This window comes from Lactuca serriola, chromosome 8 (genome assembly GCF_051521515.1).
Source record: "Lactuca serriola cultivar US96UC23 chromosome 8, Lser_US96UC23_V15, whole genome shotgun sequence".
NCBI classification, from domain to species: Eukaryota; Viridiplantae; Streptophyta; class Magnoliopsida; order Asterales; family Asteraceae; genus Lactuca; species Lactuca serriola.
The window spans coordinates 9,005,682-9,019,206 of NC_136415.1; the positions used below are offsets into that span (position 1 = coordinate 9,005,682).

Genomic DNA, 13,525 nt, shown 5'->3' on the forward strand with positions numbered 1-13,525 from the left:
CCACACTCACCTCTCTACCAGGCACATACAAGTATCACACAGACAACAAGTATAATCTAACATGCAAACATTCCTCGGGCACCAGCCCGACATCAAACCTTGGTCTGGAATAACATATTAGCATACAATGCCTAGGGCTAACCCTCGGGTCTTCCTACTCATAGACTACATGGGCTGGCATTGTAGCCTTAGATCCATTCAAACAGTGAGGAGACTCACCTTGCAATGTTGAAGTCTTGGCTGGAACTAGCTGAGTACGGACGAAGTTCCATATCTCATTATTAACAGAGTATGTTTCTTAGGAAATGGATATAATAGAGTATGTTTCTTTATGTGTTAGCATGTTATATGATTGTATGTGTTTAGCGGGCGGGGCTCGGAGACAGACGGGGCCTAATAGATACAGATCTGTATACCGAGCGGGGCTCGATGTCAGGCGAGGCCTGATGCCGAGCGAGGCCCAATGCCGAAGTATTAAATTAATGGTTTGATAATTATGGTTTTAGTATTAAATTAAAAAAGAAATTTTTAGTCATGATTTTTGGGATGTTACACAGTTAAAACAAGTTAGTTGCTTTTTTTATGTACAAAAAATAAGAAGTTGCCAATATGTGAACACGGATAAGAGGTAGTTATCCTCCTAAGTCATTTTCCTTTTGAGTTACCGGTTAAAACAGGTATTAGACGGTAATATTGTTGTAATTTAAACAGTTAAAACAAGTTGGTTGCTTTACTATGTACAAAAAAGAAGAAGTTGTCAATATGTGAACACGGATAAAAGGTACTTACCCTCCTAAGTCATTTTCCCACTTAGTTTCTATTCCCAACTATTTATTTTGAGAAATTAAATATACTTTTTTTTTCTATCATTTTTCGACAACAACAAATGTAATACAATTTTATTAAATATGATATGTGTCACAATCCTAAGTATGTGGGAAGATAATAAGTGGAAAAAATAGAAAGATATTTGAAATCTAATCTTTTTTTTTTAATCTTTATCATTGAATGTAGTTGCAGTTGGCGCAACTGATTTCTCCAGGTTTAAAATCATTAACCTTGTACCTTGATATGGGTTTCTGTTTAGCCAAGTCTGAATTTGATCCATCTAACGGATCCACATCCACCTCCACCCCCACCACACATATTTAGTTGATCTATTAAACCACAGATGTAACCATTCAAATCCAATCCATCCACTCATTTGATCTGCTAAATGCTAACTCATCCCTTTTATGCTTTGAAACATTTATTTTGAATATTTGTCGCAATATTATTTATGTGACTATCATCCATGCCTATGCCCTATAGTATATTTCAGTATTATTTAGTGTGCCCCTACCCTACAACCTTATTGGAATACATACATATACTTACACCATACACTATACTTGGACCGAACCGGACCGGGTCGGACCAAACCGGTTTGACAGAAAACCACACCTGTTGAGGCTTACCAGGTCTAGGTCCGGGTTTTCCAATTCTTATACATGTTGAACCAGTACAACATTAGATGCATACGGTACAACTTTAGGTGTAACCCTACCAAAAGTTAGTTGACCTATTACAATTATAAAGTGAGCATTTTTAGCAGAAAAAAATAACAAAGGACATTAATTATATTCACCCATGCAATATCTAATACAAACTCAATCAAAACACTTCTAACCATCTCTTATGATTACATTTTAAATGTTTATAACCCACAATAATTTTCAACATCAACCTTGTATGTATGGATGTTTCTGATAACGGCTCCTCAGTTGATGTATGTATGTTTCTGACAATATCAAACAGCCAACAAGGTATTATAATGCCAAATAATGCTCTTTAAAAAGACACCGTTGCAATTGAATAATCAATAATCATAATAACAATAATAATAGCTTCTTACTCTACTATTAGCCAAGGCCTCGCACATATTGATCAAGAGTCGTGTTGAATAACTCGCTTCTACACAACCAAATACAAACTGGTCATAATAACATTTATGATAAAAAAAATTGTAAATATGGATCACAATAATCAAAACCAAATATATATTTTTACCTAACCATTAATTTTTTGGTGCAAATATTTATATAGATGTTCACATAAGCATGCGACTTATGCCAAGGACTTCAATTTGTTGAGTTCATATTTATTTCATCTACCAACTTGATACATAATTTTACATATTGCATACTACACACACTAGATTTTAAAAACAGATTGCTTACTTTATTGGAGTTCCAGGAGTGTATAGTGGATTCTTCACAACATATTCAACATACAAATTGTAGATGTATTTCAGAGACTCTCTGAGATCACTAGCCTTGGGATGTGTTACAAGGATGATCTGCAAACCAATTATTGAAATAAAATAAGCATAAAAAATACATAGATAGAAGGATAAATGAAAGCAACTGCTATTGGGATTCAAAGGTCTAATTTCCAATTTCTCTTTTAGCTATATACAATACAATCTTTGTAATAAAAAAACTACATTTTTATTCCATCTTGAAACGGTTAACCTATATATGTTGCTGCCCAGCTTGCAAACTGGCTGTTAAAATTTGGTATAGGAATGAAAACTGGAAGCTGATTCTTTACATAGCTCACAAATATAACATATTGTCTTCATGTTCCCCCAAATCATAAGTTTGCAACATCCAGTTCAGGATCATCTTAAAAGAGGGGAAATCTAAAATTTGAGGAAAATGGTTCTCTTTGCCGTTTTACAGACAGAAAGGACACAATTATTCATTCTTCGACATGTATGTATGTATGTATGAAACCAACATATGAGAGGGAGTAGTGAAATAGTATGAAATCATTGCAAATAGATAAGTAGAAGTGAAGCGTCTACAGCAAAAAGAATCAATAGAAAGAAGAGGTTTGCTGACCTTTATACCAGATGGACTCTCCATGAAACTCAATTTGTATGTATTGGTACGAAAGCTGTGAAACGAACAACCTTGCCCCGGTAGCTGAGGTACCCCAAGATTCCCTTTCTCAACGCTGCTAAAATGAGTAATATGGTAAACAAAATTCGATGAATGCAGGTAGAAACAGATTCAAAAGTCTAGAGTCCAAAGGACGTGAGTGTAAGGGGTGCTCCGGATCGGGAGTAAACACCATTGCTAGGGGAAAATCCAAGGGAAATGAAGTCCATAGTTGTCTAAATCACCGTAATGAACGAAAACAAATTTCCAAGCAGATGATTATGATCTATCAGCGATTTTAATCCGTAATCAAATTCTTAGGTGTGAAATCAGAGGAACCCTAGCTAGAATCGTACAAGAGTAATGGAATTGGAGACGAAATTGAGTAAACAAACCTGGATGGATCCATTTTGGCGGTTAGGGATTTAAGAGAGAAAAGGAGACCAAACATGAGTTTATGATCCTGATTGGAATCGAGGGTACGAAGAGGGCGATTCCACTCCCTGTAAAGCAAACAAACGCCGTTCCTGTTGAATACATACATCATGTGCGCATTGTTGCCCGATGCCGTCGGCACCGGCGGCGATGGACTGATCTCAGAACTTCCAAAGAATTGCATTTCTGGATTCTAATATCTTTGACTCGTATTTTTTCGCTGAAACATGAAAAATCGCAGCCACCAGTCGCCGATCACACACTCCGATCAGTAAGGTCGATGGAGTCGATAGATCGAGGTATTTTTGCCTTGGGAGTAATTCAGGGCGGAGAGGCTCGTCAATCACAAATGGGTCCTAATTAATTATAGAGTAAATCACACAGATCGTCCCTGTGGTTTGAACCAATCTGCGGGTTTCATCCTGGGTTTTAGGACCGGGTTTCAGGATCATTAATTATTCGGATAAAACCGAATTATCCAATTGGACAATTTGGATTGGATAATTCGGTTCGGATTTTTGGATTGGTTTTCAACAAAACCGAATTATTATTTTGGATTTCAGATTGGTTTTGGTTTATAAAATAAGAACCGAATAGTCCAAAAAAACCGAATAAACATTTATTGTTTATCTATTTATAATATATATCTATAGTTTTTTATTAATTTTGTAATTTATTTTTTCAAATAAGAATGTTTCACCCGATAAAAAAAACATTAATATGTATTTTCATTTAAAAGTTTTCTATCTATAAAATATTTAACTATAATATATATTCTTATTAGTTGTTTATAAATTTCAAATCAAAACTAAGTAATTTGTTTTTGCTTCTTGTGTAAAGTTTAATAATATTAAAATTATTTGTCATTTTAAAATGTTTTGGTTTTTGAAAACCAAATTATAAAAAACGATCCAACCGAATTGTAATTGGATCGGATTGGATTGGATTTAAATTTAGTTTGCACTATTCGGATCCATGTTTTGAAAACCGAAATCAATTTGGATTCACTTGATTGGATCGGATCAAACCGATCTATCCAAACGAACACCTCTACTGGGTTTTGTTTTTTCATTTGTATCGTCTTGTTCCCAAATTTTGTAAATTCATAAAAGGAAATGGAAAATTTTTGAGAGAAAGAAAGGGAGGCGAAGGAAAGTATTCATTATTCTCTCGAATTCGAATAAAATGGAAAGAAAATTTTAAGTTTTTGTGTTCCCGAATTTGGAGGAAAAAGAAAATAAAACTTAAATTTTTTCTTCCCCACACTTTCTTCCCAAATCCGTCCAATTTGAAAGGAAAATATGACTCCAAATTCCTTTCGTTCCATTAATGAAACTCAAGAATCAAATTTTCCTTCAACACCCCTCACTTTCCCTTCGTATTCTCTCATTTCTCTCCTTAAATAAAATTAGGGAACAAGGCGTTAAACTTATACTTTACCGGACTCAAACAATCCAACGTCCAATGTGATTTATTGTATATGAATCATGACTTAGATGGTTTTAACTTGTCACGTTTTAGAAAAGGTGTCCACTTATTTATCTCTTTTTTCTCCTTCCCAACCATCACATCCTTACCTTTTTTTATATCTCTTCGTAGAAAAACTTTGTTAATTATGTAATAAGCTCAACAAGTGATTATATTGTCGTTGCATCAATGAAGTTCTATGTGTGTGATAAGGTTAAAAGTGAAACACAAACACTTATAAGATGATGAGAAAAATAAGGAACATACAATAATATATATGGTTCACATGCTCTAGGTAATTGTGTTGGATCTACAAGTGAATTATAGATGTCTCTATTCATTTCTCAATATTAAGGTTTATAAGTATGAGATACGTAAATACAAAGAATCTTATAACTAACATAAAATACAAGCCAAGCCCACAAAACAACCTCGTCTAGAACTCGCTTTCTCATATTCCCTTCAAATAGCATTATTGAAAGTTGGAAACCAATATTTAGAGTCAATTATTTATAGGTATTGTATAAAATAAACTTATAATCGTCTACATAAATTAAGTACTAAAGTTTTATTCCTAGGGCATTGAACCAGTGCCCCCTATTGGCTCTTTCGGGAGTGTAGCCCATTGTTGGCTCGTAGTAGCGGCAATGAGCCTTGATCTCTCTACAACGTAAAAACATAGACTAAATGGTATATTTGTTAACAAATTCTTCTATAAAAAGGGTTAAAAAGTCTTAAAAAATGTTGAAAGAGGTTTCTCCAACACTTGCAAAAGAGGATGGAGGCTAAGGGGTCATTTGATTCACATAATTTTTTTGGAATGAATGAAATTTTTAAAAGAATCGAAATCTGTTATGTGTTTGGTTGACAATGAATATACTTTTTTTGGTTTGAAGATTTGTTAAATGAATTAGAAAGTAAATTATGTAATATGACCAAAATCTTATTTTAATGATTTTTGAAACTTATTGTTATCTTTAATAAAAGCAGTGTTGCAAAAATCCCGACTAGGCCCCGATTAATCATTGATTAATCCCTAGGCGCTCCCCGACCGATTAGAGGGCGTTGAGCGATTAATCACTGCCTACAATATGAGTGAAGCATTAGAAAATGATGAAATTTTAATACTCTGAAGAAATTTTAACTCAATAGAAACCATTTAAGGAATGAGTATTGTTATATTAATCATACTAACCTATTTTATTATGATATTAGTGGTGTTTACAAACTTTTTTATGATATTAGTCCTATTTAATTTTTGAAAATTCAACGAATTAGCAATTAATGGTCCCCGATTAATCCCCGCCTAGCCAATTAATCCCTTAACCCCAATCCACCGACTAGCTAACGTCGAGGGAGTTTTACAACCTTGAATAAAAGTGTAGGCGTTTAGTGTGGGTGTTTGCATGTGGTTGTGGATGGAGTTGGGGCGGGATGGATGTTACTTCTACTTGAATTTAGATTCCAGTTCTTCTAAATCGTGAACAAAACACACTCTAAGAAAGTGACTTCTACTTAAATTTGATGAGGATGCCATCCGAAAAGTAAGACCTTTTAAAAACTTTCTCCACGAAGCCTTCTAATAACAGTTCCAAAAATGTCAAAGGCAAAGCCTTAGGAAAACAAGAGAAAATAGAGAATGGGGGCCAAGGGGATGACGTCTAATTGCTCACATATGCACCAGTATTGTTTGTAATATCAAGCTTCTAAGAACAATATTTGGAAGCATTATCTACTTAGCCGTCTACAAGAATACTTTACAAGATCAAGCAAACTGAATATATATGTACAGCATTGCATAAGAAAAGTACATAAAGAACCTCAAAGCTAATACCAAGCACGTATAGTTTTTGAGATGAACATAAGTTTAATCTGATACCCACCAGCAACATGGAATTCTAATTTGTAGTTCGGTTTATCCTACAAAATGTAGTTCGATTTTACATTATAGAAATTAGGCTCCATCAGCTCCATTCAGAGATGCCAACATATCTGAACGACTCATAGCCATTAAGAGGTGGGATGTCCCATTAAGAGACTGATATAAGTCCAACCAAGAGCGTACCTCGTTAAGAGGCATACCAAACAGCCTCTTATTCCATGTGTGTCAATAGACCTAACCACTTTGGTGGGCTATAAACATGAAATTTTTTTTATAGAAAAGAAACAAATATAAAACCATACATTTTTCATTATCAACCAAAATGAGAAAATTTTCATCAAAACATAAAAGTCAAAAATACATCTATACCAAAAAAACTCTTAAGGATGTTTAAACTTAAGAGTAAATAGCAACAAAAAGCAAAGCTAGTAGAAGGAATATGAATAACAGATTAACCGACGTTATGAGCTATGACACACAAAACAGAACAAAACAAAACAAAACAAAAACTGAGTTGGCTTTTAATTAATATTCCCATTTCCTGAGTTCCATACCATCTGGTGCAGTTCCTTCCACCTCCTTCGATCCCACCTCTTTCCAGTTTGTCGACAGCACTGTCCCGTTCGACTCCACCTGTTAGTTACAACTTTTATTTATTACACCATTCCCATTTCTTTCTTTCTATTACCACAATCTACTTTCAATTCTCATTTCTTTCTATTAAATAATTTTTCTACTTTACAAGAAACAACCATTTATGATTTATATATTAGCAGTATACTTTCAAAAAATAACTCTTATAGCAATTCTTCTTTCAGTTCTTTTCTTATCAGGACATTATACTTTTAAAAATCTACCCGGTTATAGACATGAAAATTGATTTAAATTTAAATGACATTGCTATAATCTTGGGTAGATTTTCAAAAAATACAATGTTTTAATAGGAATAAATGAAAGCGCATTGCTAATTCTAGCGTTTAAAAAAAAAAAAAAAAAAAAAAGTTAAAGAGTCTTACAAAAGATTTTCTCATGGCCCTTCTTGTATCCTCGTCAGCATCTTGATATATGTCACGGAAAAACTTGTTCAGAGCCGCATCACCATCAAGTTTTTCATCTTTTTCCTGAAAAACAAAAAAGTATCATTATTATCATCCCTGTAAATAAAAGATTCAGTTATTACTTTGTGAGACTGAATGCCATGTCATCAGTTGTGGGGCCAAGTGAGGCATCATTAGGTCAAAAGATAGATATACCTCCTTTTTCACTTGAGCTTCAAGTTTATCCCAGTCTTTTGTAGGTTTCGAGGAAGGGTATGCTGGTCTTTGATTACCTATATTTATCAATCATTAAAGAACAAGTTTAAGCACTATATTAAGAGTAAGTTACAATTTTGGTCCCTGAGTAAAGCTAATTTATTCATTTTTGGTCCTAAAAACTTCTCTTGCAAGTTTTATTGTGTTATTTGAGGTTTTCGTAATGTTTTTTTTGTCCCTGTTCCAAGTAAAAGTGACTGCTTTGGGGACCAAAATTATAAAAATCATCTATACTCAAGGACCAAAATTAGTCATTTTACTTGAAACAAGGACCAAAATTGTTATAAGAACCAAATTTGCAAGAGAAAAGCCAAATTTGCAAAAATCAGCTAGCAAAATTAGTCATTTTACACCAAAAACGTAACAAGAACCTCAAATAAGAACCAAAACTGCAAGAAAAAACTTTTGGGGACTAAATTTGACAAAAACAAACTATACTCAAGGACTAAAAATGTAAACTACTCCTAATTTAGTATTGACTGGATAAAAGATGTTTAAAAAACATTTGAGAAAATGAGTCACCTGATGAAACAGTGCTGCTTCTTACAACCAAACTGTTATTACTAAACTCAAGAGATGTCCAGTGAACTGGTTCCACTTTTGCAAGACGAATTTCTATTTTTGTTGACAGGACAACATATTTGCAGTTTGCAGGAATTATCTGTTTTATAAAAAAAGAATACAATATATATATATATATATATATATATATATATATATATATATATATATATTGATTAATATAATATATTAAAGAAAAAACAGAGTTTGCTTTTAAGTGTACACATGTCACCTTTCCAAACAATCGTGGTTGAAAAATGTAAGCCTCCTCTTCACCAGGGATGTCAATTGTCACACTTAGCTGAAAAAAAAAAAACTAAAACCAGTTACTAGCCATTAAATAGCAACATAATATTTATCTAAAAAAATGAAAAATAAAAATGAAATGGCAACATACTATTTGTTCACCAAAGCTAACTGAGACATTCTCAGCTGGTATGCCTTTTGCAAATATAGTCACAACTGCCTCCTCTGGTTTCTGATAGAATTCATGTCTGTATATATATAATAATATGGTTTGTTGGAAAATAATACTAATATATATATATATATATATATATATATATATATATATATATATATATGAGAAAATAAGTGCAAACATATTTTTCATGTTGCCAAGTAAAAACCTTATGACCTCATTTGCTGATTATAGAATAGTCTTAAATGTGCATTTATGCAACAACATTTTCACAGTTTAACCTATTAATAAAATAAAGTGGGGTTTTATACTTTTATACACACAATATGTAGCAAAGTTTCATTTTAGTACCAAGAGATGCAATTTTAATCAGCAGAAACGTGGTTGCATAATTTGGTAAAAAAAGGTAAAACATTGTTGCATAGATCGGTTTAAATGTGAAATATTGTTGCATAAAGGGATAAAAATGGAACATTGTTGGATAAAATGTTGCATATTTAGGTCATAGTCTTGTAGAATGAAACATGGTTGCATATTCTATCTAAAAATACACTTTGTAGCATTAATTAAGAAAAAGATGAAACATTGTTGCATAAATGCAAATTTAATCCTTATGAAATTAGTAATTATCATTTTCTTTAAAAAAAATTTAGACCTGTATTTTGGTTTGGCAGGTGTCCTTGTTGCCAATTCGGTAGAGACATTATTTACTTGTTCCACATCTTTTGTAGCTGCATCGGTTTTTTCAGGTGCTTGAGAAGTAGTCACTACCTCAGTGGGGGTTGAAACTGAATCCACAGATTGCATCGGTACCTCATCATTTTCCTCTGTTTATTAACAAAAAAAAATCAAAATCAGAAACTTTTTATTGATTTGGGTAAAATAGGGTTTAGGGTTTAGGAATCACCTGCAATGCATTTGTCACACTTTTGGATCCATTCTATGAATCTTGTATCATCTGGAACTAAAGAAGCACCAGCTTTGAAGGCTGTTTTAGCTGTCAGATACTCTTCAAGATTGAAACATGCAGTGCTGTCCAAATGAGAAACAGCCAAACATTTAATTACTGGATGATATTCAATTATTCATATACATAAGCACAGGATATCAAATTAAAATGAAATATTTCAAGAGCATCTTACCCTTTACGCAGATATGGTTTTGGATTTGTGGGGTCCAACTCAATTGCTTTGTTCGCATCAGAAACAGCTTCTGTTCCAAGGAATAATAATAATAATAAACATATGATCTTGTCTGCTTATGTTGAAAAAGGATGATAAATATAGAAACTGTCATGGTAGTTATGTTGAAATGGAAAGGTCAATGGCATGAAACACAGATCAGTCCACATCACAATTAAGCAAGTATGCATAAATATTTTATAGTTACGTGGCATCATTGATCACGCCTTGTTTAATTAAGTAGAGATGTATTTTTAATTATACAGTACAATATGTTCTATAAAAATAAGATATACTATACAAGTTTAGATCCTATGCTTTAAATGTGTGGACCATACTAGCAGCCATGTACTTTTATTAGTATGGTAAACAAACACGCAACCAAAACAAGTCAAGTAATTCATGAAAATGAATAGCACATCTTCACCAACTGTGTTCTTATTCAATCTTTCCAAATCTATTCATCTATGTTTGCATTCTAATTTAGAAGTAGACTCCCTGCATTTGATTTGCGTGACTTCTCAAATAGTGTCAACTAATGCCAAAAGGGTATGTGCACAATCAGCATGACTTAGAGTAATCAACTCAATTGGTCATTGACAAATTACATATTCTTTTACTTCGAAAGTGAGAATAAGTGTGATTCAATGAACCCATATCATTGCAGACACAGGGAGTGCATAATACTCAAATTCACCAATAGTTAACCTAGCAATCATTTGTAGGAATCAAGAACTTTTGATATGGTGCAGGTTCTTTAGCCTTTATACCACTACCTCGTAACATGAATGACATAAGCCATACCGTTAGTACCCACATTCTACATTCAAACTTTTTGCACAAAGCAGATGTCATTTAGCAACAAAATTCCATGGATCATAGAACTGCATAAATTACCAATTTTCAAAACTTACTTTAATCAAACATGTTTCAAGCTACTAGAACAACTCAGCATAAACAAACCTATATCAATTACCACACCAAAAAAACACCTACATATAAACCAAAGTATCAGACAACTAATCAATTCATCAAGCCATCACAAACATCTCTCCATGAACAATCGGGATTTCAGGTCACCAAAATGCTCAGAGAGCTACCTGTTAGACAAAATCAAATTCTACAACCTACCATTCATCAGATATGCTATTTATCCGGTTGAATTAAACTACGCATGCAATAGAAAACTAAAACACTTGGTCCGGTTTGTTCTTCGTATCAGGATCTGAACATACAAATGAACAAATAAGAGACGTGGTATACCTGTGAAGTTTTTGAGCTTGATGTTAGCCTGAGAGCGATCGGAGAACAGGTCGGCGTCGGTAGGGTTGATGAGGATGGCCTGGGAATATAGGTCAACGGCGAGTTCAAAGTGATCGTCAATGAAAGCCTCTTTAGCCTTGGCGACGAGATCAGACGCCATTGACTTGCAGAGAAGTCTCTAGAAACAAACGAGGAAGACGAAGTTAAAGTACTGAGACGGACGATTGCTTGACTTGAGGTTTTAAAGCAATATGAAAAAAAAGGCCCGAAATCTTAAATTGATGAAAGATGGATATCTACTTAAAGGTAAAAAAAAAATGGGTAATCCCAAAATTGAAGAGGCTTATCACAAAATAATATCTATTCTAGAAAGTTCCAAGATTTATTTTTTTCTTTTAAAATTACTACACAATAAGGCCTCATAAAAACAAATATTTTTTCTTATCTTGATTTTTAAGGTAGTTTAGAATTTCCAATAAATTTATGATAGTTGATTAATTCGAAAAGTCATTTTGGAAAAATGGGTTTTGCCCAAGTTTGAACACAAAATTTGGTTCGAAACTAAAATGGAAATATGTTTGTATATTTGTGTTCTCCTCCACAATATTCATATCGGATATAATGTTTTCTTCTCAATCTTTTATATAATATTTTTTTTATCCGTTTCTTCTGCCACCATTCAATAGGTTTGACTTTACAGCTTCTTATTTGCACGTAAGTCAAACTTTCACTTACTTATTTGTAGACTTTTCTGAAATCTTCATCTCCTCATGGTATATTACACATTCAAAAAAGACGATAGATGAATATAAAAATTAGTTACCAAAGTTGATGGATTGAATGAGTATTTAATAGGTTAAAGGTTTTTCGATTTGTTCTGGTTTCTAAAACTTTATTATGCACAACATTAAACATTGATGATGGTTGTAACTAAAAAAATATATTAAGAGGAAAATAAATTTTATATCTGGTATGAATCAAAGACGTAACAAAAACATCCCTTGAAACCTGTTTGTATTTTTTTTTTTTAAGTCATGGACCAAATCCATAGATAACCAATGTTTTAAAAACCAGTTGGTACGGTCGGTCGAATTGGGAACCGGAAACGAGAGCGGTTCAATAAAGACCGGTTTCTTCAAAAACTGAGTTGAACCGGTGTGATAGAACCGAAAAGAAAAACATGTGAGCTGAGGTGATTGAACCAGTAAAAACATGTGAACCGGTTTATTAGACTTAGATAGTTGAATTTCACTTAGTCTGTTAAAAAAATCAAGTTATGATTTTTTAACAGATTTTACCTGTCCATACCTGTTAAAATATAATTTTAAAAATAAATTCAAATTAGTCGACGAAGTCTAAACGAAAGTTGTAGAGTACGTCACCGCCTACGTATGGATATAAAGAACGTCGAAAAGGGAGCTTGTATGTGAAAGTTGCGGATTTTAGAAGATAATTAGTTTTTGGAGTAATTTGCGAGTGACATGTGGCACAATCCTGACCATTGCTTCCTCCCCACGCCTTGACACCATATGGCGACACCTGGCACTCAACTCGAAGAGTTGGAGGCTAAGAACTTGCCAAGTTGGTCCATTTTCCAACATACAGATAGAGGCTCAAATCTCCTTAATTCTTCATACCGTCACCATTCTTTCTCTCTCAAACTTCTCTCTAAGCCCCTCTCAGCCTCTAGTACTTCCCAAGTGCTAATAGGCAATTCCCGGAGTGCTAGAAGGCTCCGAGAAGAATAGCTTTCGGCTCGGAATTTCTGCCCCCGAAAAGCTCGGTTCCTAGCCAAACCATCCTATTAGTAAGTTATGCTTACCCTACTTTTAAGTATAGCTTATGTTTAAGTTCAATATCGTTATTATGAACTTATAAACAAAAAATATACTATAAAATATAATATACAAAGTGTTATTATAATATATTTTAACTACTCGTGGTACGGGTAATCTGGTTTGAAGGGTCGCATAGGGTTGTTGGATTTCAGAAGTGCTATAATGCCAAAATGGTCATGACCTCCGGTGTTTCATGTCTGACCCCTGTCTGTACATAGTGGTTGAAAAGTATTGTTTAAC

The 13,525-nt window shown here is 33.4% G+C and overlaps 2 protein-coding genes across 3 annotated transcripts; both read right to left on the reverse strand.

Annotated features, from left to right (window-relative positions):
* Positions 1–1,601: 1,601 nt before the first annotated feature.
* LOC145070336 (SNARE-like superfamily protein) lies at positions 1,602–3,692 on the reverse strand. Of its 2 annotated transcripts, none has more exons than XM_079017275.1 (5): positions 3,320–3,692; positions 2,886–3,000; positions 2,220–2,338; positions 1,895–1,953; positions 1,602–1,780 (listed from the first exon to the last, which is right to left on the reverse strand). In XM_079017275.1, the coding sequence occupies exons 1-4, from the start codon at positions 3,541–3,543 to the stop codon at positions 1,902–1,904; spliced, it is 510 nt and encodes a 169-aa protein (XP_078873401.1). In that variant the 5' UTR covers positions 3,544–3,692; the 3' UTR covers positions 1,602–1,780; positions 1,895–1,901. The 2 variants fall into 2 exon arrangements, with proteins under 2 accessions (XP_078873401.1, XP_078873400.1); XM_079017274.1 differs by having other exon boundaries at positions 2,886–3,003.
* Positions 3,693–6,997: 3,305 nt separating this feature from the next.
* LOC145066111 (protein SGT1 homolog B-like) lies at positions 6,998–11,716 on the reverse strand. The gene is made up of 10 exons (XM_079013291.1): positions 11,448–11,716; positions 10,146–10,215; positions 9,911–10,035; positions 9,659–9,830; positions 8,980–9,076; positions 8,815–8,883; positions 8,544–8,682; positions 7,962–8,038; positions 7,725–7,829; positions 6,998–7,341 (listed from the first exon to the last, which is right to left on the reverse strand). Exons 1-10 carry the CDS (start codon positions 11,605–11,607, stop codon positions 7,234–7,236), a joined length of 1,122 nt encoding a protein of 373 aa, XP_078869417.1. The 5' UTR covers positions 11,608–11,716; the 3' UTR covers positions 6,998–7,233.
* Between the last annotated feature and the right edge of the window lie 1,809 nt (positions 11,717–13,525).